The following is a 25,131-nucleotide window of genomic DNA, read 5'->3' on the forward strand; positions in this document are numbered from 1 at the left end:
CCTTCTTGGCCAGCGTGGGAGACAAATAATAGAGGTTCTGCCGGGGCCACCGTGGTGTGGTCCCAGCGCTGTCTGGGATGAAGCGGAGTGGCCGGAGAGACGAAGGGAGCCGGTGCGGGGGCAGCGCGGGGTGCGGGGGCAGCGCGGGGTGCGGGGGCAGCGCGGGGTCCGGCGCGGCCGCAGCGCCTTTGTCCGCGGGCGGGCGGGAGGGAGGGCGGCGGCGCGGTGCGGGCCCATGTGGCCGCAGTGCCGCCCGCCGGCGGGCTGGGCCGGAGCATGTGCAGCTGCGGCAGCACCTGGCAAGGAGCCGCAGCGCCGGGGATGTGAACCAGGCGGGGAGGAAGGCCCTTGACTCATCAGATAAATCCAGCCCCGCACGGCTGAGCGAAGGCGGAGGAGGCGCGGCGGTGAGCCGGGGAGGATGGCGGGGGACAGCGAGCAGCGGCTGGAGGAGCAGGGGCAGCCCAGCGGCGGGGAGCCCTTCCTCATCGGGGTCAGCGGCGGCACGGCCAGCGGCAAGGTGCGGGGGTCGGCGGGGGCGCTCCGAGGGGCGGCCCCCCGCGCCGGGCGCGGCGGCCGCACGGCAGCGCGGCGGGTCCGAGCGGCCGCCCCGCCACGTGCGCTGCCCCGCGGCCGGGCCGCGGGCGCTGGGGCTGCGCACGGGGCCGGGGCCGCGGCTGCGGATGGGGCCGGGCGGGCTCGCCGGTCGCCCGGGGAAGGATGATCCGGCGGAGGGAGGGAGCGCGGCCGCCGAGGCCTCTGGCCGGGCGGCGGACGGAGCCCCGCGGACACGTGGAGGGGGGTGCGGGATTTACTCGCTCTTTCTTTCCGGCCGGGATCTTGTGTCCCTCTGTGTCACTGGGCAGAGCTGGGGGCTGCGCGGAGCAAGGGTGGCCCCCGCTCGGCCGGGCAGAGGCGGCATCTCCCTCCCCTCCAGAATCTTTCCTGTGGCTGTAGTCAGCGCTTCCCCCGTTCCCCTTCACCTGCACCGACCCCAGGGGCTGCTCGCCCCGCAAGGCACCTCGGGGGCGATGCAATTTTTTTAATTTCCACCCCCGCCGTCCGCAATGGTGTCGGTCGTGCATGGGGGTGCCCTTCTCTGCCCAACTTTAGGGTAGCAGGAGCGGGGGTTCTGCAGCAAATGCTGACTCACAGCGGCAGAACGACCTCCTGGCTGCTGTGCCGGGAGGGGCTGGCCCTTGGCAGCGGCAGGTGGGAGCGGGGCGAGGGCTGCGGGGACGGGGCATCGCCCGCCGGGGCAATGCGGGTGTTCCCGGCAGGCTGCTACACCCAAACGGCAGCGCAGGGCAGCCTTACAGCTTGTCAGCGTTTTATTTTCGTTCTTTCATGCAGTGTGTCTGTCTCAATTTGTTTAACCTCGCTAGGTCACTTTCTTTCTTAATAGGAAAAGAAAATAGCTTATTTTTTTTTCTTATTTAAGAACAGTAAAAGCAGCTCCACAGCTCATCAGTACTCGTATGCAGGGCAGCACATTCTACCTGTATTTTGGAAAGGATGAATAGATTTGGAAGTAGCTATACCTGTGAAATATTTCTTGTGGTGGAAACTGAATGTGGATCGGCACAGGAGAAGGATGAGCCTGGTATCTCCGGGTTGGTCCCTGTTTGGAGAGGGATCCCTCCTTCTCTTGAAGGCATAACCCAACGGCTGTACCTCAGCCCAGTGTTTTAAGCATGTGTCTCTGAGTACCCTATTGATTTTTGTACTGCTGCTGCTGCAAGGGGGAAAAATCCAGCTGTAACAGGGGAGGGATGGTGAGAGAGGATGCAATCTCCTCCGGGGGGAACCAAAGCTGGATTGTTCTTGCAGTACAGCTCCTGGTGACTCAAACACGTTGGGTTTGTCTGTTCTCTGATGCGTGGGTCTGCCTCTCTGTAGTTGTCCCAATAACATCGTGTCTGGCGCTGCTGAACTGTTATGTCTCTGAACACTGTGTCTCAGGCCCACAAGGTAAAAGCAGTGATTACAGTACAATGCACCGCAGTGGTGCTCAACTTCAAAGTGAAAATACTCAAGAGCAGCAGGCTGCCTTAGGAAAAAAAAATAGGGAAATGGTCCTTTCTAGCAAGGGAGATGTACTAACTGGCTTTTCCTGTCTCTCAGCTTTGATTTCCCCCCCTCCAGTGACTGCTGAAAACCTCTGTGCAGTGTTGCCTGTTGAAGGGAGTCCAGCAGATCACTACAAAGTTGGTGGGAAAAGGCTGCAAGAAATATGCTGGCAAAAAACCCCAAGCAACAGGAAAAAAGGACCTGGGACTTATGCCCACAGCCCCTCAGATGCACATCTGTTGCAGCTGCAAGGCAGGGATGTGGGGGCTGCCCCTCACCTGCCTGGTGACAGTGGCCTGTGCCAGGTGCTGCAGCACGCTCCGGGACAGCAGCGGTGGGGCTGATGTGGTTTGCTTAGCTAAGGGCTTGCCTGCAGCCACAATCCAGCCCAGGGGCTACCGTGCTGATGTGCTGGCTCTGGGTGAAAAGTGAGTGCTAGCAGGGGAGTGAAGCAGGCACCTTTCCCAGTGGGAAAGTGACAAATCCATCTGACTCGCCTGGACACCAACTGGGGGTTGTTGTCGCAACACACCCCTTTGGCAGCACACCAGCCCAAAGATAACGGAGGGAATTCGCCTTCCAAGGCCCCCTGCAGCTCCTCCCACTGCTGCTTTTGGGTCTGACATGGGGACAATAGGCTCCACAGTCCCCTCCATCCCTCTTGGTGCAGCAGCAGGGTCAGGCTGTGGAAGGATGGGATTGTGTTTTGTAGCTGGCCGTGACTTGTGTGCTGTGGTGCCCTGGGGAGGCTGGTGTTGGAAGCGGCCGGCCTTCCCAAAGAGCTGGGATTGTTTGGCTGGTGTTCCTTAGAGCTGTGAGAACTCAAGTTCAAAGGCTGAGTGCTCTTTCCCTAGCAAGCTAAAGAGGCTTGGGCAACTTTGGCCACTTGAGTGGGGGTAGAACCCTGAGTGCTTTCCTGGTTTTTGGCTCTGGAAAGAAAGCTGGACTGTGTTGGGAGCAAAACTGTCGAGCTACAGAGGTCCTGAGCAGTCTGGGATGCTGCAGCCCCTGTGAGGGCAGTGCAAGCTGCACAGTGGCTGTTTTGAGTCAGCTCAGCTGGGACAGGCTCTTCACAAAAACAGAGCTGTCCCCTGAAATCCAAGTGCTGTGCAGTCTAGACAAAGCATGCTGTGCTTTCCAGGGGTGGAGATGACTTGGCGTTAAGACCCCCATCCTATGTCCAACATGAAGAGGACTGCCACTGCCTCATTCCCTCAGAGCAGTTCCCAAGGCTTGTTGTCACATTTTCTTTCACCCTATCTGTTCTCAAGTGTTCTGCTGGAGTTCTCATTTCCCTCTTACACCCGTGGCCTTTGTGCTAACAGCTCCTTCCCTCGCTCCTGCAGGGCATTCCTGACTACCAAGGACTCTGCAGCGCACAAGGCAGGCAGCCAGGCTGCGGGCTGGAGGAAAGTTCAGCAAACTGACTGCTGAGATGAGCTGGGATCTGTTGGGATACCTCCTTAAGCTCTTTGTGTCCTCACTTCAGCTTAGCTGCTGGGACCTCGCAGCTCTGCCAGCAGTGCCTGGAGCAGCTTGCTCCCAGCAGCAGCATCTGGTGCTGGGGTGGCTGCAGGGGTGGGGAGAGCTCTTGGAGCTCAGGCTGAAGCATTAATCGTCCCCACGTGAAGTGAGGTGCTGATTGCTGCCTTCCAACAGGAGCTTGTGGGAAAAGGCAGATTGCTTTGGTTGGCTGCTCATCACTCAAATTGTAGTGAAGGCTGAGCATGGGTGCCACTGCAGCCCTGTAGTTACATCATTTGGGTCTTGAGTTAGCACGTCAAGTTCCCAATGTCTGTTTGAACATGCAGCCTCAGAGTTTTCAGCCTGCAGAGCACCAAGATTACAGCCTGTGTTCAGCCAGGTGTGCCCTTACTGACTCCAGCAGGCACTTTGAACACTGGCAAGGCTGGCTGAGGCTGGAAGAGTGAGCCAGCCAGGAGGTTGGAATTGCCCAGCCAGGGTGGGACAGCAGTGTTGGCCCCCAGGGAAGGAGTGCTCGGAGCTGCATGAGGCAGTTCCATCTCTCATGGAACCTCTTTCATGACAGAGCTCAGTCCTCTACCCTAGCAAGGGCTGAGGTCCCCCAGAGCAGCCCGGGGGTCACTGCCACAGTGTCACCACCCGGATGGCTGGCAAAGAAGCCCAGGGGAGATGTGGGAATGACTCCTCCATGGGAGGGGGACTAACAGGAATTGCAGCAGCCTTGTGCCGGTTCAGCACCATTTCCTGGTGACGTTCGTTTGTGGCTGGCAGGAGCCCTGCATCACAAGGTCTGACTAGTTAAACACTGGTGTCAACGTGTGCTAGAGACTCATCAAACTTTCTAGTAGAACGTTGTTCTGTGCCAGCCCTGATCAGACTGATCCACAGGACGTTTTGATGGGTCAGCCCTTTCCTGTTACTGATGGAATATGTGCTCATTATGGAGCCAGCTCACCAGAGTCCCGTGGGCTCAGCCAGCTCTGGGCTGTGGGGTTTGCAGCAGGGGCTCGAGAAAAATATCCTGTGCCTAAAACCAGAGGATTGGGAGGGATTGTGTTAGAGGGTTTGTTTTCCTCCCTGCATGTAATCTGTGTTTAGAGCCTCTGTGTGTGCCTGTTTATGCTCCAGCCCGGGATTGCTGGTCACATGCACAGTGTCCCAGGGTGAGTGAATAGAAACCTGGCTATCCCACTCCTGCTCTGGTTGGCCTGTGGCTCACAAAGGGAAAGGCAGGGTGCTGGACCTGCCTGGGAATGCTCTGGGTGGAGGCCCAGGCTTTTGGTTCGAGAATACTAAGTTTCCAGTCCTGGTGTTGCCACATGTATGTGCTCCCATGAGGACTGGAAAGGATGATGTGGGTCATGAACTGGCTGGCTGCAGTCACGGGCGTTTGATGGATGCTCTGGGACCCTTCCCAATTTGCTGTCTGTTCTGTGTGTCATCCCAGTCCAAGCACTTCCTGGTACTTTATAATTACCATAACCTTCAGGAAGAGACCAACATCTGTAACTCGTGTGCTGCAGGAGATAAGGGCAGCATGCTATAGAGGACAGCAGAGAAATTAAATAATTACAGTGGTTCCTTATGTTTGATCTGAGGGAAAATCCTGGCAGAGCACAAAACTGGAGACTGTGTTATCCACAGAGGTGTGATGAGGACACCCCAGCCAGGCTGCTGCAGATGCAGGGCCATGGCTAGCTCCTGCCAAGCCAGCTCACAATCAGATCCTGCAGGAAGGGCGTTATGGCAGTGATGTCCCTGGAGATAACCTCTCCTGGTGGGATGGGACTGCTGCAGTCTGTCCTTGCTCCTGGTTGTGCTGTGGGCCAAGGGCATTGCTCTGCTGGGGACGACTGTCCTCATGAGCAGCAGCTTGGCTCAGGTCGAGCAGCCTGCAGTAGTGGCAGGAGGCTGTGCCTCTCTTGCCATACTTTTGGCACAACCCTTTTCCTCCTCCTGAGGGATCTGGCAGCTTCAGTGTTTCTTTAGGGCTGGAATCACTTGATCTGGCTAAGTCACTTTTGCTGGGTGTCTCATCTAGAGTCTCTGGGAAAATGGAAGGTTCTCCCTGCAGCTGGAATGGGACCTTGAACATTCCTCTGCAGTGCCAGGTTCCTTGGGGATGGACAGACTGCTCTCAGCATGTGGCTTTTAGCATATCCACCTGCACAAGGCTTAGGAGCTCCTGCTAGCCCAGGACAGGCCTTGCCCTCCTGGGGCTGGAGGCATCAGCTGTGTCCTGGCCCCTTCTCATGGTTCCTGGTGAGTGACAGTGGCACTGTCCATCAGCTTTCTCCTTAATACCTGTCGGAAGTTGTATTAATTCACTGATCAGAGCTACCCAGGAGGGATTGTGGGATAATCTGCATAATAATGTCAGGGAATTAGTCAACTCCTCAAGAATATCTGAGCAGCTGGCTATAGGCCATGAGTGAATGTGAATTAAATATGCAATTAATATATTCCAAATAAATGTTAGAGGCAGGGCCTCCAAACACCCATCTGATGAGTTTCTTCCCCTGCATACCACCTCTTTCCTTTTGGGAAGATATGTTGGATTTCTTCTCCAGGTGCCCTCTGCATCTTCCCTTCCCAGCAGAATAAAGCTGTACTTCTTCCTTGAACACTGGCTGTTTGTGTGCTTGGTTCAGGGGAGGAGTTCTGCAAGGGGAGCTGCAGCTGCTTCTGCTCAGGAATAACCTCTTGGAGCTCTCGCTGGCGTGGTGCTGTGCTGATACCTTCCTCTCCACGAGCTGTGAGCTGTGGGCTGGTTTGCACAGCTTTCCCAAGGAGCAGCTCGAGCACAAAGCCTGGGGGAGTGCAGCTCCGGGGGTTTGCTCCAACCTGGAGCTGAGTTCCCCTCGCTGCAATGTGTGGGAAGTCATGACCCATGGCAGGAGCCAGGGTCCCTCCCTCCCTGCCTGCCTGCTTGGAAAGTCCTGCTTCAGTTCCATGTGGCTACCATGGGAAAGGTCTGCTTGGCAACCACAGAGGCTCAGAGGCTGCTGGGGCCTGGCTATATTTAGTTTTAACCAAGTTCTGGAGGAGGGGAAGCGCTCTCCTTTTGCTTGAGAAAGCATCCTGTTGCTGGGAGTTGGCTGTGGCTGAATCACCGGCAGCGTTGGCTTTGGCTCGTGGCAAGGTGTGCATGGATGAGGTGGGTATGGAAAGGGGCTGAGCAGAGACAAGAAGCTCTGGCATAGCTCTTGTATTCCTGCAGGTGAGTTGTGTCACGTAAGGCATAGCTAGTGATGGGCTCCACATCCTCCAGCTTGTGTACTGGGATTAAGTCACCTTTCTCAGGGCATCCTCTGCACTCCTGGGCTTCTTGGAGAAGAAACAATTGCCTTCTTCCCTGGGAGAAGCAGCTAGGAATCAGCAAAAGAAGGAATCTGAGCCCAGGCTGCCCCTTCGAGTGGGTGCTAAGTGCCTGTTGTCAGCACGAGTCCCCCGCATCCAGACTGGTGCGCACTGGCACAGGACTTTGGAGTCATGCTCTGTTCTTGCTCTTACTGGACATCTGTGGGTCTCCCCAAAACCTGGCTGTGCTCATTTCCAGTTATTGGTGGATGTTTTCACAGTCACATGTGTGTGCTGTGCTGCTTTGGGAAAATAAGGTTTAAGCAGGCAATATGGCATTTTTTTGGGGGGACATTTCCCGAGGCTGGGAGTTTCTGTTCCTGTTGGGTAGGGGAGTTTCCAAGCTGTGTGTTTCTGGTTTTTCTTCTTCCTTAACAGTGGGTGTTTATCAACCAAGGGGGAAAACTGCATGTCCAGCTGTAGGAGTTGGCATCAGGGACTGCCCCTCATGAGACATTGTTGTTCCTACCATAAACGATAGTGAAAAAAGGAAAAACCCTCTCTTGGACCTTGCGGAGGTTCATGGCTCTGCTAAGGAAAGCTGAACACAGCCCTGGGGTGGACTAAGGCAAGCTGAACATGCCCTGTGCCCCACTGTGCCTATGTCCTGCTGCTCTTAATGCAGGTGTAATATGTGAGCAGTGCCTGGCCCACAGCTGCAGGACCAAGGTGACAAATGTGCCTCTTCCCAGAGCCAGGAGGTGACATCCCTGCTCACCCAGGCAGTCTGGCATGCTGAAACTGAGCTCCGTCCTGAGAGCAGGATGTCCTCATGCTTGTCTTTCTCCAGAGCCCACCAGGGAAAAGGGAAGGGTCCACTGTGTCTGCCAGGTTGCTTTTTCCAAGAGGCACCATCTGCCCCCAAGCCCTGGATGGCAAATGCAGCTGGGATACAATCTGTTCCTGGTCTGGAAAGCTGGAGGGAGGATGTGTTCCTGTCTCCAGCGGCTTTGGGGTACTTTCTCCTTGGGCTTTTCTCACTATCAGGTGTGTCAAATTTAGAGCTATGGAGCTAGAGGGTCATTTTCAGAGCTGGTGGGGGCTCTTCTCCACCTTCCAGAATCCATAGACCAGAGATTAGTGTGCATAAGGCAGAAGGAAGACTGGCACCATTTGTCTGATGCTCTCAAATGATTTAATTGCCAATACACATACTGAGGTCCAACGGGAGAGAGTGAATACAAATCCATGTGCTGCTTTCACTGATTGAAAGGAAAGGACTCCTGCTCCTTCCCCTGTTTCTGGTGCAGATCCACATGCAACCTGTGGCTCTGGGGATCTGTCTGGGTGGCTGTGCTGAAAGATAATTTATTTCTGACGGCAGAGGGCCTGGGAAGTTTGGTGTCCTGGGCAGCTGTAGCCAAGGCTGAGCCCTGATGTGCTGTGTCCTCTTGCTGTATGGGCAGGCAGTGGTGTCTGGGGGAGTGAGCAGCCAGGAAAGGTGGAAGAAAGACACTGAACACACCCCAGTTTTGCAAAACCTGTGGGATACATCTGGATAAGCAGTAGGGCTGAGGCAGGCCAGAGAAGGATTTGCGGAGTGGGAAAACAGAGGAAAAGGAGAGCAGGCTCCAGCTTTGTCTGGGTGTGCAAGGGCACGTGACTGGCATGGACTTGCAGGGCTTTGTTCTGGGTGGGAGCAGCTTGCTGCAAGGCAGGGCTGCCAGCATGGCTTGGGAAGCATGACCTGCCTGCTGGGAGAAGCAGGAGAAGGAGGTGGGATGCTCAGGAGACCCCGTCCCTGACCCCAAACCCAAACTGGTGCCCAGGGCTGCCCGGACTGCTGTGGGTCAGCTGGAGCCGGTTCCCTCCGCAGCAGAGCTGTGAGTGAGCCTCTCCAGCCAGGCTGGGGATGACTCACAGCCCAGTGGTCACAGCCAAGGCAGGTCAGCCTGGCCTGGAGGGAAGAGACGGTCTCTGGAGATGGGAATGCTGTCAAATCTTCCAGCTTCTCAGGCAAACAGCCGTACCCTCTGCCTGCCAGGGTGACCTCCTCTGCCAGGCATGTGTTCCCTTCCTGCTCCCTCTCACCAGGGCTGTCTTCAGCTCTGCAGCTGGAGGTTGCCAGCCAGGTATGGAGCAGATGGTTGAGCCATCCGGGAGGTGGGAGTGTGGAAAGAGCCACTGGCAGGCTGGGGTAGGCAGGTTGGGGCAAGCACGCTGCTCTTTGCAAGGCACAGGGCTCAGCAGAACACTTGTGGTGACCAGGGCCAGGAGCAGCTCGGCTGGCTGCCTGCAGCCAGTGTGATTCCTTGAGAGGGAGCAGCTCCCTCTGGCACCAGGAGCAGCTGCTTTGCCCGGGCAGTGGATGCCATGGGGCAGGAGCAGAGCGCTCCCCAGCCAGCCTGGCCTTGGCTGGTTGGGGCAGTGCTGGCTGCCACCAGTGCCTTGCACAGGGGCCAAGGGCTCCCATGACTAAGGAGAAGGGACTGCAGCAGGCCTTGGGATTTGTCCCCCGAGCTGTGCTCTGGGTCGTGTCGCAGTGGTGGCCACTGCCTTGGTGCCAGCAGAGCCGCTGCCAGCCACTCTGTCCCAGCCCGCTCCATGTGGAGAGCGAGGTGCCCGCTCCCTGTGCCAGCAGCCAGGGCCACGTGGCTGCTCAGCCGCTGACTGCGCAGTGCCCTGAGCCTCCCGTGCCAACAGGCACCAGGATGTGCTGGCTCCTCCCAGCCCTGGCAGCTGTGGCACAGATCCCTGATAAAGTCCCACGGGCTCTCTTGCTCGTGCCTTCCCATCCTGGGCTTTGTTTGCCCTACCTCTGAGGACTCTCTCATGCTGTGGTGGGGTTTCTGGGCTGGAGCAGAGCTGGGGGAGCCAAGACTGCTTTCTCAAGGAGAAAGTGCCTCACGGGGAGCTGCCTGGCAGGCTGGAGTGCCTGGGGCCCCATGGCATGTGGCTGAACCCAGGCAGGAGCCAACTGTTTTTCTGCTGCCACTTGTGCCCAGAATAGGAGCTGTGGGCAGGCTATAGGGGCAGAGGAGAGGGTGGCAGGCAGCAAACTTGGTGCTGCTGTCACACTAAAGAGTACCACGGCGATGCCTCTGGAGCACTTTTCCCTCAGTGGCTTTGGGAAAACCACAGACTCTTGGCTGGAGGTGCAGCAAGCAGGCAGGGATGTTACCTGGGGGCATCCTCCCCGTACTGCTAAGATGTAACTTGCTGCTGATGTGCTTCCTTTGCTATTCCTTTCCCAGTCCTCAGTGTGCTCCAAGATTGTCCAGCTGCTGGGCCAGAACGAGGTGGACTATCGCCAGAAGCAGGTGGTGATCGTGAGCCAAGACAGCTTCTACCGGGTCCTCACCTCGGAGCAGAAATCCAAAGCACTCAAAGGCCAGTTCAATTTTGACCACCCAGGTGAGTGAAGAGCAGCACTGGGGCTCTGCCGTGCACTGTGGGGATGGGGCTGGAGTGGGACCCCCAGCTGCAGCAGCAAAGAGCCTGCATGGACACTGGGGGTGGGTGGCTTAGTTAAGCTCTTGTGGAGCAGGGTGGCTGGGACCACCTGTGTATCATCCCCTTCCGTCTCTCTTGGGAAAGAAAAGGGGGGTGGGGTGTTTGGGATGAGAAAGAGTAGGTTATAAACCCTCAAAATCCTTAAGACCCTCCTCTTCCTATAAAAACATCCCCCAATTTGAACAAGCTTTTCATAGAATCATAGAATCATTGAATAGTTTGGGTTAGAGGGGACCTTAAAGGTCATCTTGTTCCAATACCCTTCACCTAGAGCAGGCAGCAAAGAAACAGATTGGTTTTTGTTGCAGCTGTCAGGCCCAGAGAGGTCTGGCCTGGCAGAGTCGCTGGAGCCAGCAGCTCCATGTCCCTCCTTCAAGGAGGGAACCAGCTGGGCAGCTGCTCTGCAAACCCTTCCACCGAGGGGCCCTGCCCTGTTACTACAACAGGGGCTCTTGGAACCATCTCCGGCTCGGCGGGGAAATTCCAGAGCTGCTGTCCCTTCGTCCCCACGAGGAGGACAATGGCCAGAGGCAGCGAGCCCTGAGCAAACAGAGCCCTGTCTGTGTGGCAGCTCAGTGCTGGAACACTGCTGCAGTCTCTCTCCGAGGGCTGGAGCCCTGGAGGAGCTGCCTGCCTGCGCCTGGGCTGTCAGCACTGCTCTACAAGGACGGTATTGATCTCTGCAGGCCACATCCCAGCCCCTGCAGAGCCACAGAGCCCCTGGCTCCAGCAGAGCTGGGCCTCGTCCCTGGGGAGGTGCAGGGCTTTCCTCCCAAGTCTGTTTGTCTGTCTGTCCCCAGCACGAGGTGCCAACGACTCTGGCTTGGGCGAAGCTCAGCATCTGGTGGGTGGGAGAGGTTGCAAAGCTGCCTCGGGTAACGTTTCCTCTCTCCTCAGATGCCTTTGACAACGAGCTGATTGTGAAAACGCTCAAAGAGATCACAGAAGGGAAGACGGTCCAGATTCCTGTCTATGACTTTGTCTCCCACTCCAGGTCTAACAGCTGCTCCTGCCTTGCCATGCCTCTGCTAACGTCCTGCAGCAGCCCTGCCCTCCCCAAACTCCTGCCCTCTGCTTGGGTGCCTAACCTGCCAGCACAAAGTTTCCGTCCTAACTCCTCCAGCCCCGGGTTAGAGCATCCCAGGCAGATAGAGGCACAGGCTGAGGGTCTGGAAAGCTGTGTAGCCATCCAGCAACATCCAGGCATCAGTGCCGGGGGAATATGACCTCCCTTCTCTTCCCCTGTCCACACCTTCTCTCCCCATAAATTCAGTGTTTGCAGCTTTAACAAGCACTCCAGCCTCAAACAGCCTGGCAGTGCCAGGAAAGGAGGAGGACAACAATTCTTGCTCCTGTAACGCTCCCCTTGCCTGTGTTCAGCTTGTTTTTGCATGCCTGTGTTGGTCATGGACGGCGTGGCTCTGCTGCGTTGCCTACAAAAGCACTGTGCAGTCAGGGAAGTGCTGCCTGCTCCCCAGGGAAGCAGAGCTGGCCGTGCAGGTTCCCGTGCTTTCCTGGGCTTTCTGGCTTGGCACATAACCCTTGTGAGCAGCAGCTGGCTGAGGTAGGGGGAGAAGGGCTGGTGTGCTTCCTGCTTTGCTGTTTATCCTTCCAGGAAGCGTACGTATGCCTTGGATTCCCTCCACGGCGGTGGGGTAGGTCTGCCCTCTCCTCGGTCGCCCCCCTGGTGCAGCAGTGGTGTCCCAGGGTTGGAGCAGTGCTTAGGAGCACCGCTGTTTCCCCCCACCTCTCTCTGTGTTGCCCAGCCTCCCCCAGCAGGGTTTGACTGTGCTTGCCCCTGCCAGGAAAGAGGAGACGGTGACGGTGTACCCTGCCGACGTGGTGCTCTTCGAGGGCATTCTGGCCTTCTACAGCCAGGAGGTGCGGGACCTCTTCCGCATGAAGCTCTTCGTGGACACGGACGCCGACACCCGGCTGTCCCGCAGAGGTGAGCAGGGACAGAACTCCCCCTAACTGCTCTGGGCAGCTGGTCACACAGGCAGGTGACAGTGAGCAGAGCTGGAGCTGGCACAAAGCTGCCAAGAGCTGGGGAGCTTTTCCTGCGCAGTGCAGAGTGTCACTAGGGCAGCTGGTGGCTTGCTCTGTGTCTCTTGGGATTCAGTGGGATTTTTGCTGCCTTGGCTGGGATTCTTCCTTTGATGACTGCTGAGTGTGCCGTGTCCTCGCATGGCCCCGTGGCACCAGCCCAGTGCCAGCAGCTGAGCAGCAGCTGCTGCCAGCCAGCAGATGCCAGCAGGGAAGGGTGCAGTGGGCAAGGCAGAGCATCTGGACAGTTCAGTCAGAAAGAAGAGCCTGACAGATCCACTCAGGACCTGGGCTGTGGGTGTGCTCTGAGGATGGCATTTGGGCCATGGTGTCCACCGTGGGTGGTGCAGATGGGGAGTCTGTTTGTACGTTTGTGCAACCCAGTGTGGAGCCTCTGTGTGGGACTTGGCACTGGGGTGATGGTTTGGGGGCAAAGAGCCCTAGAAACCAGTGTCCCTCTCCAGGACTCCCCGTGTCCTGCTGGCTTGGCTGTGGGTTGCCAGCTGACATGGGGAGGGACACCCACGCTGCAGAGCCTGCATGTCTTGAGATGTCCTTTGTTTCTTAGCAGCCTTGAGGGGTGGGGTCACTCATGCAGCACCTCCTGGGTGACTAAGAAACCGTTTGGGGACTCTTGGGGCAGAATTCACTTCTGTCTGAACTATTCCTACCCCTGCCTGGCTCTGACAGGCTCCACAGGGTGCCTGGGGATGCAGAAGATGACTTAAGAGGAGCAGTCCCTTCCAGAGCTCTGCGCTGTGACGAGGGGAGCGCGTCTCAGTGCGTCAGTCTGGGACTGTTGTGTGCATGGGACTGTTCCACTCCGCAGTGGAGCTGGTCTTGCCTGCCCTCCTGCTGTCAGACACATGCACAGCCTCCTCAGCTGCTGGGATGTCATCAGCACTGATTAGCATCTCCTTTTTACCAATCCCTCTTGACCCTGCCCACTGTTCTTGCATGACTCATCCAGGGAGGTGACAGCACAGTCAGTTGCAGGGAGATGTATTAGCAGGTCACAGATATGCAGGGTCCCAAAATGTGAGCCTTAATCCCTTAAAATGCTGTGCAGGAGCTCAGGGTAGGACACTGGTGGTGACAGTGACCCCAGCCAGCAACTCAGCCCCACACAGCTCCCTGCTCAACCTCCCCTGGTGGGAGAGAATCAGAAGGGTAAGAGTGAGAAACCTGTGGGCCGAGACAAAGACAGTTTAACAAGTAAAGCAAAAGCCACAAGGCAAGCAAAAGGAGGAATTTGTCACCACTTTCCCGTGGGCAGGCAGGTGTTCAGCCATGCCCAGGAAAGCAGGGCACCATCGTGTGTGATGGTTATGTGGGAAGACAAATGCCATCACTTTGAATGTCTCCTCTTGCCTTCCTCCTTCTTCTCCCAGCTTTATATCATCACGTGTATGGTGTGGGCCATCTTTTGGGTCAGTCAGGGTCAGCTGTCCCAGCTGTGTCCCCTCCCCGCACGGGTGGGGTGAGGAGCAGCAAAGGCCTTGGATCTGTGTAAGCAGAGCTCAGCAATAACAAAAACATCCCTGTGTTATCTACTCTGTTTTCAGCACAAATCCAAAACACAGCCCCACACCAGCCACTGTGAAGAAAATTAACTCTATCCCAACCAAAACCAGCACGTTTTCCACCCCTTATTCCGAACCACTTAAATCATGCTCAGGTCCCACACTCTCCAGTCCATTCATTCCCCACCTTTGTGTATCACACATATATCAATCCCCTATTTTATGAAATACCCCTGTAACAGATCTAAGTGCCCACTGAGTTAATTTAGTCCCTGACTTTGGGCTCTACCTGTCCTAGTGGTCCTTCAGGACAGGAGAAGGTGGTGTGTAGTGTGGGGTTATGGGTCACTGCTGTGCTCACACTGCTTGTAAGGCTTGTACTTCTCCCACCCACCATCAATCACTTGCAAAAGGGCAGCTTTGCTGATGGAGGTGCTGCTGTCTCCTAGTTACTGCAGCTCATTGTTCTCCTGGTAGGAATCTGGCCATTTCCCTGCCATCAGCAGTTGGTAGGACCATTGCAGCATCAAATCTGTTTAACTGTATGTCTGCCTGTCATTTCTGGGAAAGGAGAGCCTGTGTGAGAGGTGCCAAAGGTATAATCATGTTCCTGGAACATAGTTGGAGGCAACTCTTAGTAAAAGTTGGGATCTTGTGTTGTGATGTGGCCCTGAGTCATCTTTCTGTCCCAGGAGCCCTAAAGGGTTGCAGCAATTGGGTTTTCAGCTGGGCAGCAGCAGGAAATGAGGTTGCTGGAAGTTGCTGCAGCTGGCAGCTCAGTTAATCAGCACTGCTGGGGTTCACTATGTGCAACTCACACTGTGCCCATCTCAGCACCTGCCCCCAGAAGTTCTGCCAGCAGAGTGCAAGGGGCAAGGTCTGCCAGGTACCTCAAATCCATGGGGCTCAGGGGCCTCATTCTGGCTAAGCTCCCTCACTGCCCTGTCCTTGGCCAGTTTCCCTAAAAAAGAAACCAGGTCCAGTGTCACATGCGTGTTTTGGGTCTAGTTGGAGTTTGGACATGCTGGCTTCAGAGGGGTCCTTGAGATACTTGCCTGCCCTGCCAGCAATCCCTTGGGACAGGATGTGTGGTTTTACCTGGGCTGTTGGGACCTGCTGCTTTGGGGCCAGGCACAAGCAGCAGGTGTTTGCCTTGTGTTTGTGTGAGGTGATTATCCTGCTGTGGTGTGCCCTGGGAAGAGGCAGGAGAGCTTTGCCCTGTCAGGACCAGCCCCTGCACAGCTTACAGGCCTCCTGCACCCCAACAAATAAGATGTGAGACCTGGGAAACAAAAGTGTTGTGTTTTTTCTGCCTCTTTTTCTGTATTCGAGCTGGGGCTCGCTCCTGCTCTCTGGAGAAGCTGCTCCTGGTTCCTGGAGCAGGCAGGGAGCCAGCACCCATCCTGCTGCCAGCCCTTTCCCCCCATCACTTCCCCCATGCAGGGCTGTGAAAGGCCACGCTGTGAAGCTGCTGGCCGAGGGCAAACAGAGCCATGGGGCCAGTGCCAGAGCAGCAGTGTCCTGGCCCCGAGAGCACACAGGCAGTGGCTGCCCAGCAGGTCAGGCAGGCTGGCAGGGCAGTGCTGTGCCTTGGCTCTGCCTGGGACACGAGGGAAGGCTCATTCCAAAGCCAGTGCCAGGCACTCACATGCTGGGGAAAAGCCAGCAGCCCCCTGGGGACAGCCAAGGCTGCTCAGCCACAAGGCTGCTTTGGCTCTTCCCTGAGGATTGAATTCCTGCTGAACTGGGCCACTTGTCCACGCTGAAGTGGCTTCAGATTGGGGAGGGCACTGGCCCAAGCAACTCATGCAAGCAGGGTGGAAGGCCTGAGTGGCAGAACAAGCAGGAGGCCAGTTTGCTCTCCTGCCTTTGGGCTTTCCCCCTGAGCTGACCCCCTCACCTCTGGTTCTCCTGCACAGCTGGGGACAGCACAAAGAGCCTGGCAGAGCTGTGCCGGTGGGTGAGTTTTACTGTCCTCACCTCTGCAGATTTGAGTTAAACTGTGCCTTAATGTGTATGTGTGTGGCTGAACTCCACTGATTTTCTGTTCTTTGGGCACCTCTGCACTGGGATGATAGAGAATGCCCAGTCAGGAAGGATGGAGTGACAGGAGGGAGGCAAAGCCTGAGCCTGGGAACACTCAGGACTGGGCTGGCACTGGTTGCAGCTGGAAAGTGCATGTAGAGCTGAGAAAGGGGGGGGAGGCCAAGAAAAGCCCTTGGCCAGGTCAGCCAGCCCTTGGCTCCCAGGAAAACTTGGAAGCAGCTTAAAATCATGGAGCTGGGCTGGGATGTGCTCAGACACATGAACAGCAGCTTTCAGGAACAGAGATCTCAGGCAAAATATCCAAAGGCCAAAGGCTGTACTTACTGAAGGGGAAGGGTGTGGAGAGAGTTGTGCCTCAGCTCCTGACTGTGCCTTACACCTTCCCCTCAGTGCTACGAGACATCAGTGAGCGAGGCAGGGACCTGGAGCAGATCCTGTCTCAGTACATCACCTTTGTCAAGCCTGCCTTCGAGGAGTTCTGCCTGCCGGTGAGTCAGGGGAGTGGCACCCATGAGAGTGTTGGAACAGGAGCACTTTGTGCCCGGAGCTCACATCAGCTCCCTGGGCCTTCCTCCCTCTCTGCAGGCTCTGACCAAGGCGGGGGTGCCAGGGCAGGGTGTGATGGGGACTATTTATACAGCCACTGCCTTCCTGGTGAGATCACCATTCCCTTTGGGAAGGCAGCATGGCCAGAGGAATCCCTCCCTGTGCAAGGGCTGACAAACCACTGGGCAGCTCAGCCTGGCAGGGAAGATCCTTGGCTGTATTTAGCTGGGGAATGGGAGGTTGCTGCCCCCAGGCAGTTTGCTGTGTCTGCCTCCTCTTTTGGGCTGTCTTGCCTGCCCTCTTCACCCTGCAGTGCTGCTGGCTTTGTGCTGGGAGAGCAGGGGAGCTTCCTCCTCCTCCTGTCTGTGCAGTGGGATGTGACCTTGCAGGTTGCATTTCCTGGCTGCTGAGTGGCCAGGGGGACAAGGCCTCCCTGGAGAAAGGAAGCTCCTTTGGGAGCTAACAGAGGCAAGGCTCCCTGGCAGACAGGGACTGTGTGGGGGAATTTACTGCAGTCCTGCAGACTTGCATGGAAATAGCATGTTTGCAGGGTCAGCTATTATACACCTCTCCTGGCTCTCATGGAGAGCGGCCTGTGCCTTGCTTCTCAAGGCTTTTCAAGCAGATGTAGTAGTTATGTGAGGATTTTTTTTTTTTTTTTATTCTGGAGGAAGTGAGCTAGCAGAGTCCTGAAACCTGGGAACTGCTGGCCGGCACCACAGGCAGGAATAAAACTGTGCCTCCCACCTTAGGAGCCTCCCTATGCCTGTCTATGTGGTCAGCTCTGCCCCTTACATCAAGAGGAGCTTGATTCTGTGCTAAAAGATCTTTTCCTGGCTCTTGCAGAGCTTCCTTTTTTCAGTCTCACTCTGCTGTGGCTCTGGGGACCAATTCCAAAGCCCAAAAAGGCTTTTCCCGAGAGGCAGGTCCAGCTTGCAAGGCTCCTCTTCTTGCAAGTCCCCAGCAAGATAAATCCACAGTTTTTTCAAAGCAGCAGATGCTGCATCAGGCTCTTCTGATGAAGAGTCTGTAGGAGAATGAAGTGTGAAACAAGGAGGGCACAGAACTGCCTTGTTTCTACCCACAGCTTTGCAGTGGTCTGCTCCCACTTCCAACCTGGTGTTGGCTCAGCTGCAGAGCAACTGCAGGCTCAGCACCCACTGTTGCTGTTATTTGACTCCTAAAGCAGCCCTGAGCCAAGTGGTCCAGTACTGAAATGGTCCAGCATATCCTGGTGTTTTTTGAGACGTCTGGAAGCACTTGGAGGTGTCAGGTGACACCAGTCACCCCAGCTGGCTTGGTGGGGCTTGGCTGTCAGCTGTAAAATGCCACAAATGGAGAGGAAACTGAGACTGGCACCTGCAGGGGAAACTAGGTCAGGACTGGTGTCCTGAATCACACCTTTGCAAGTGATGTGGTAGAGAATTCTCCCCCTTTCCCAGGCAGATCTCATGGCTGTGCCCAGGCATGCCAGCTCATGCTCCTGGAGCAAGTCTGGATTGGATTCAGGGGGAATGATGTTCCCAAGAGCATCAGCTGCTGGAGTCCTGTGATTATGAGGCTTCTTAATTGCAGGTTTTGTTCAGGGTGCCTCTTACAGGCTTCTGCATGAGCTCATGAAGATGGAGTCAGGGCACAAAGCATGGTCCTTGAAACGCAGAGCAGAACACAAATAAGAGCATCCAAAATGTATTATCAGCAATGACATATCCCCAGAGGGTTTGGGGAGGACAAGAAGCTGCCCCAGGGAGCAGGGACAATGCCCCAGCCCAGTGTCTCTCCACTTTTTCCCTGTAACAAAGTGCTCTCTCTCCTCCCAGACCAAGAAATATGCTGATGTGATCATTCCCAGAGGAGCAGATAATGAAGGTAAGCACCCAGGCCTGCTTGCTCTGCCCTGGCAGCCAGCTTTGGGCTGTTGCTGTTGCAGTGGAGTTAGGTTGGAGTTAGCAGGACCTGCCCCAGAGGGGACTCAGACCACTGCCACCCAAGAGAGTGCTTCTACCACAGGCGTGCCAAGATGAGCCTGTTCCCTCTGCTCCTGCTTGGAGCATTATTGACTGGGAGTTTGTGTTCCTGTAGTACCTCCAGGCCAACTCTTGGTTCATCCCACACACAAGGCAATGTGCAGCTGGGTCAGCCAGGCTGGGGTCAGCCTGAGGGTCCTGGCTGGATGCAGCCTGAGGGTCCTGGCCGGGGTCAGCCTGAGGGTCCTGGCCGGGGTCAGCCTGAGGGTCCTGGCTGGATGCAGCCTGAGGGTCCTGGCCGGGGTCAGCCTGAGGGTCCTGGCCGGGGTCAGCCTGAGGGTCCTGGCCGGGGTCAGCCTGAGGGTCCTGGCCGGGGTCAGCCTGAGGGTCCTGGCCGGGGTCAGCCTGAGCGTCCTGGCCGGGGTCAGCCTGAGCGTCCTGGCTGGATGCAGCCTGAGGGTCCTGGCTGGATGCAGCCTGAGGGTCCTGGCTGGATGCAGCCTGAGCGTCCTTGCTTGAGAGGCAGAGGGATCAGTCCTAGGGGGATATAGGAGGGGACAGCAGGAGCACAGCCCTGCCTTGTCTCTGCTTGATTTGCAGCCATCCTAACACAGTCTCTCCCCCTTTTGCTCGCAGTGGCCATAAACCTGATAGTGCAGCACATCCAGGACATTCTTAACGGAGGACTCAGCAAACGCCAGAGCAACGGGTACCTGAACGGCTACACTCCCCCGCGCCAGCGGCAGCCCTCAGAGTCCAGCAGCCGGCCCCACTGACCCGGGCAGAGGCGTGAGGCCACCACGGCCCCTCTGTACATACTGTCCACTCGTTCCCCCCTTATCTATTTAAGAAACCAGACGGAGATGAATGCCTTTAATTTTGTATGTTGGAGTTGCCGAATGAGAAGCAGCCGGTTGCTCGGGAGCCTGGACCACCCTCAGCTCCCGGCCCTGCTCAATAACTCCTCCAGCACGGAACCGGCTATAAATCTCTATAAATATAGAATTGCTCTATTTTTGCGTAAATGCAGAATAACGTAAAATTACTTGCCGTAAGGCATTTGCCAGGCTCAGTGTTGCTGGGAGGGACTGGGAAAAAAGGGGGTCCTAGCAGGTGATGGTGTCAGGATCTTCACCTCAGACTCGGTAAGGAAGGAAGAATTGTGGTGGTGTCCATCCTGGGCCCGAGTGTTACCCCTGGGTTGGGTTTGTCTCTTCCTACCACTGCTGTTCAGGTCCAAGCAGCCTGGTTTTGGCTGGCAGGTGCTGCACAGTGCTTCTGGCAGCTGGGAGAATGATGTGGAGTCTCTCCCCCTGTCTCTCTGCAGCTCAAAGTCTCAGCCTTTCAAAAGCATCCCATTCTGTGCCTGACACCCCACCACAGGTGTGGGGCTGCTGCCACACCCTCCAGCGAGGACCTGGAAGGTGGTGCTGGGTATGTGGCCATATAAACACGGCCTTTTTAGCAGTCTCAGTGCCTGGCTGGTGTGGGGACAGCACGTGGATACCGTCAGCCCCTCTGGAGCTTGGTGGCTGTGTCTGGTGGCACTGTTAGTTAACCCCGGGCTGACCTGCCTGGAGGTTGGCTTGCAGGTCAGAGGTGCATCTCATTCCTCACTTGGATGGGTTTTGCTCTTGTGTGGGGGATTCTGGGGTTTATGAGGTATGCTTAAGGGACAACCAGCCTCTTCTAAAAGAAAGGGGCAATGGCTAATCAAAGCAGCTGCTGAGCTGCCTTTCTCAAGGGCTCAGCAGTGTGCAGTGGTCCCTGGGCTGCCTTGCATCCCCACGTGGGGCATCCACAGGTCCCATCTGGGTAGTGTGAAACTGGGTGCCCAGCAGTCCTCTGCTCCCTGTTTGCAGAGCATGCTCTTGCCTGTCCTGTGTCCCTTTCACTGTCCTGGGGGAGGACACTGTCCCTGCTGTCTGTTGTCCCAAGGGCTGCCCAGGCAGTGCCCTCCCTTGCCCATGGTGAGAGTTGGTCTCGCCTAAGCTGGTGGTGCTACAACAGCCATGTCCAGAGGGGCCTGGTGGGGTTGTACTGCAGATTTAGGGATGCCTGGAGAGGCCCCCTGCAAGATGGGGCAGTGTGGCTGGGGCAGGGGCTTGGTGGGAGTCAGTGGAGGGGGGTGGGTGGGATGGTAGCCAGCAAGATCCTTTGGCCAGTGCTGCTAAGACTTGACTTGCCCTACCAAACCCAAAATTTCACAGGCATTCCACAAAGCTTGGAGCAGACACCCTTAGCCTTGCTCCCTCGTGGTTCTTTCTTTCCAGAGCATTGGTTTTGCTCTGTGGTTCAGAGTTTATTGGACCATGCTCCATTGCTCTCCAGCCTGATGTGAGCTGGGACAAGCTTTGGTCTTTGAGAGAACAAGAAGGGAAACACCTTCCCCCAGTGACTGCTGCTGGGGCAGACTCATTCCTTCTTGCTCTGTGACGAGGCAGCCTTTTATCCCTTTTCCTGTGTGCCAGCGCTCCTCCAGGCACGTCAGCTTTGCCATGACCAAGGGCTGATTCTGTGTAGGTAAGAGGGACCAAAGCCCTACAGAACTGCTGAGGCTTCTCAGGGCTCATGCAGAAGACAAGATAAAATGCTGGCCTCCTCTCCCCGGTGAATAAAGACAGAATAAATGGATGCTGGTGTTGTCTCCTATTTGGTGCTGCATGGTGCTGATTGCAGTCCCAGTTGGCAGATTTGGACAACCTTGTCTTAGTTCTGCAAGTCTAAGCCAGACCTGGAGCGAAGCTGCTGGCACAGATCAGTCCCTTGGTGAAGAAGGAGGCAGCAGCTCTGGCTTTTGGCTGGTCCCCCCCACTATAAGGCCCCAAAAAACTCACTTGACAAGGCTTTTAAAAGGGCTGGTGGTTGTTGATGTGCTCTGTGTTAGATGCACAGGAGAAATACTGACAAGGTACTCTCGAGAGGTCAAAACAACCAAAAAGACCTTGCTGGCAAATTTAGAAAATCGGGGAACTTTGGCTAAAGGTTTAAAGTTGCAGACACTAAAATCTCAGAGCATTAAATTGGCCCATTCAACTTGGCAAACTTTAAGCCCATTCCATTTTAAATTGTTCATGACTTCCAAGAGGAGGGAATTAAAGAAGAAAGCAAGAAAATATAGAGAAAAGGACACGTATAACTACCCCCTCCTGGGTTCCAGAGGTGTTTCATCTGATGAAAACTCCAAGAGGAGATAGGGTCAAGACCTCTGCTCACCTCAAGTTCAGCTTTAGCAGCTCCTTAGCCTTCCTGGGTCCTTGCCCCAGGTGGGTTTTCCAGTCGTTTTCCCACTGGGGAGCTTGGCTGGGGCTCCAGGGGCAGGTGTGGATTATTGCCTCTGCTGTGCCAGGGGTTGGCAGCCACTGCAGGGCTGGGATACAGGCTCTGGGGATGAGGGATGTGCAGAGCAGGGCATTACCTCACCAGGACAAGGCCTGACCTGCCCCTTCCTGACCTGCCCCACACACACGCACCCCAAAATGCCTCAAGACATCAATCTGTCACACTTACTCAGCAAGTCCTGGTGCACATGTGGCTTGGGGTGCTGTTGTGAAACCCCTCTGCTCTCAGAACAGCAGAGGTGGACAAGTTCAGCCCTTCCCCGTGTTTTGAATAACTGACAGTCATCAAAAGACCTCACAGGCAGGGTGGAATTAGCACCAGCGGGGTGTCAGGCAAGGGGGGACTGCTTTTGGCAAAGGGATAAATCAGTTTGTGGCAAAACACTTGATGTCAGCATGGATGCAAAAAGGAGAAGTCAGGCTTAACCTGATAACCCTCTGAAGGAACGACTGTCTGGGTGGGTGAGGGAAGAGCAGGGCATGTTGTCTGCCTTGGCTTGAGTCAGGTATTTGATAGGATCTCCTGTAGCCTCCTCGTAGTGGTGATGCACGGGCTGGATAAACCCGGAGGTAGATTGAAAACTGGCTGAAAGACTGGTCCCAGACTGTGGTGATCAGTGGTGTGAGGTCTGGTGGAAGACCAGTAACTGGCGTGACTAGGTCCAGCCCATGTGACACCTTCACTGAAGATCTGCATGATGGAGAAACGGGCTGACAGAAACGTTTTGATGTTCAGCAAAGGGAATTGCAAAGTCCTGCACTTGGTGAAGAATGATCCCACATGCCAGTACATGCTGGGACATCTGGAATGCACAGGGAAGGCTGTGAGGGTCCTGGTTGTCCATTAGCAGGGGGCTAATGGCATCCTGGGCTGCTTTAGGGGAAGTGTTGGGTTAGGGGGATCCTTTCCCTCTGCTCAGATGAGGCCACACCTGAGTGCTGTGTCCGGTTCTGGCTCTCCAGTACAGGAGCTACTGGTGAGAGTCCATTGAAGGGTCATGAAGATGATGAAGGGATTGGAAGATCTCTCCTGTGGGGAAAGATTAAGAGATGTGGGATTGTTCAGACTGGAGGAGGCTGAGGGGGAATCCTATTAATGCATATAAATAGCAGGAGGGAGGGTGAAAAGACAGAGCCAGTGGTTGGACATGGACACAATCTGAAAAAGAAGGGGTTCCCTCTGAACATCAGGAAACATCTGCTGGGAGAGTAATGGGGTGCTGGCACAGCTTGTTCAGAGGGGTGGTGGAGTCTCGTTCTTGGAGATATCAAAACTGCAAAAGTTCATGGGCAACTGCTTTGAGACAACCCCACCGGGGCATGGGCTTGGACAAACTGAGCTGCCAGGAACCTTCTGACTTCAGCCAGTCTGTGAATTTGAAATAGTCCTCAGCTGGGAGAGGAGCTTTAGCCTTTCTCCTGAGTTTGGCTCTAAGCCATGTCCCTCTTCAAGGGGACTTCCAAATTCCTCCTGCTGCTTTCCTCTGCTAGTGCTGGTGCTGGAGCTCCTGCAGGTAAAGGTGATGCAAAAGCCTGGTGGCCCCAAGCATCAGCATCATGGTTTTGGTCCTGAGCACCACCATGGTTTTGGTCCTCATCTTGTGCAGCTGGGAACACGGGAAGGTGCACTTTGTCTGGCAGTCTGCCCTCATGGAATGTGAAGCTGGCTGTCCCCATCCCTGGAAATGACAGGGCCAGGCCTTACCTGCAGCCACAAACCCGTCCCTTCCTGTGTGACTGGTTTAGACTGCTTGCCCATCTCTGGTTTTTCAGCACATTTCTCCAGATGCTGGGGGCACTATGAGCCAGACCCAGCTTGCCCAGAGTTTTCCAGGCCCTGCAGAGCAGCCAGGACATGTCAACCTGGGCAAGGACAAGGGATGGGGTTTTTTGTGCCCCAGGAATGATGGCCTCCTCCTGGAATATGGCACCTGTGGGGTGCCTGCTCCCTCCCACCCCGATTCTCCCATGTCTCCCAGAGCACACACATGTTCTGGAAGCTCACAGACAGCAGCCTGGCTGACACCCCCACCTTCCATGCTGCCCCTTCCCTGGATGCCCTTCCTACCAAAAGGACACGTGCCCCAGGAACAATAAAATCCATTGATACGAACCTTGCAAGAAGATTCCGAAAATCGGCCGCTCCTAGCAGGAATTTTGCTGAGTTTCACAGACATGTCTGATGCACGGGCATGCTCTGACTGTCATGTTTAGGGAAACAGATTCCTGGTCTTTGGGATGCCTGGGTACACCTTTGGGAGGGTGGCAGAGGGAACAGGCAAGAGGAGGAGGGCACAGGCAGTGAGGAGCCCCTACCACAGGAGTCTTTGGTGGGCTGAGGCACATTGTTGTCATCCTGGAAGGAATTCACTGCTGTCTGGATGAAAACATTCCAGTTGGCATTGTTATCCAGCCACTTCCAAACATCTGCTCCTCTTCCAGGTGTGATCCCACCAGCCTTGGAGGTTCTAAGGACTAAGGAACCCAGCAGGCCATGGGCAGGCACTGAGCACTGTCACTTTACAGGGACACATGGACAAAATGGTCACCCACGTTAAGAGGAGAGCCAGAAGTTCACAGAATTATGGAATATCCTGAGTTGGAATGGATCCACAAGGATCATCCAAATCCAACTGGCGACCCTGCACAGAATAATAAAATGGGTGGGGTTGGAAGGGAACACGGAGGGTCATCTGCTCCCGCCTCCCTGCTCAAGCTGGGCCATTTCAGAACACGGCCTTGCTTTGTATCCAGCAGGTCTGGGATATCTGCCCAGGGAGATTCCACAACCTCTCTGGGCAATCCGTTCCAGTGCTTGATCACTGCACAGTAAAGTTCTTCCCTCCATTCAGGTGGAACCTCCCATGTATCTCCTCCCAGTGGCTGGCACCACTAAGGGCATCTTGGCATCTCCCCTTTAGATATTTATACACATTAAGGAGGTCTCCTTATGCACAGGGCAGACCCAGAATCACACCACGTGTCAAGTTCAGGCACACTGAGAAACACATTACCCACTGAGAATGAGTGTTAATCTGGAACTGTGGAGGGATAGAGGCACTTGGGAAGCGATTGTCCCTTTGTACTCAGCATTGGTGAGGCTGCACCTCGAGTGCTGTGCTCAGTTCTGGGCCCCTATCTTTAAAAAGGACATTGAGGTGCTGGAGTGTGTCCAGCGAAGGGCAACAAGGCTTGCGAAGGTCTGGAAAACCCGTGAGGAGCTGGAGGTGTTTAGCCTGGAGAAGAGGAGGCTCAGGGAGGACTCATCGCTGTCACCCACCTGACAGGGGCGTG

At 55.7% G+C, this 25,131-nt stretch overlaps 1 protein-coding gene and 1 long non-coding RNA gene across 2 annotated transcripts; one reads left to right on the forward strand and one right to left on the reverse strand.

Annotated features, from left to right (window-relative positions):
• Positions 1-286: 286 nt before the first annotated feature.
• UCK2 (uridine-cytidine kinase 2) lies at positions 287-19,521 on the forward strand. The gene is made up of 7 exons (XM_068199318.1): positions 287-520; positions 10,110-10,269; positions 11,266-11,362; positions 12,174-12,316; positions 16,374-16,471; positions 18,350-18,398; positions 19,133-19,521. The coding sequence occupies exons 1-7, from the start codon at positions 422-424 to the stop codon at positions 19,270-19,272; spliced, it is 786 nt and encodes a 261-aa protein (XP_068055419.1). The 5' UTR covers positions 287-421; the 3' UTR covers positions 19,273-19,521.
• LOC137479077 (uncharacterized) lies at positions 17,398-18,195 on the reverse strand. The gene is made up of 2 exons (XR_011001959.1): positions 17,646-18,195; positions 17,398-17,556 (listed from the first exon to the last, which is right to left on the reverse strand). It is a non-coding gene; the product is annotated as an uncharacterized lncRNA (long non-coding RNA).
• Positions 19,522-25,131: the final 5,610 nt, after the last annotated feature.

The sequence above is a fragment of the Anomalospiza imberbis genome, chromosome 9, assembly GCF_031753505.1.
Source record: "Anomalospiza imberbis isolate Cuckoo-Finch-1a 21T00152 chromosome 9, ASM3175350v1, whole genome shotgun sequence".
NCBI lineage: Eukaryota > Metazoa > Chordata > Aves > Passeriformes > Viduidae > Anomalospiza > Anomalospiza imberbis.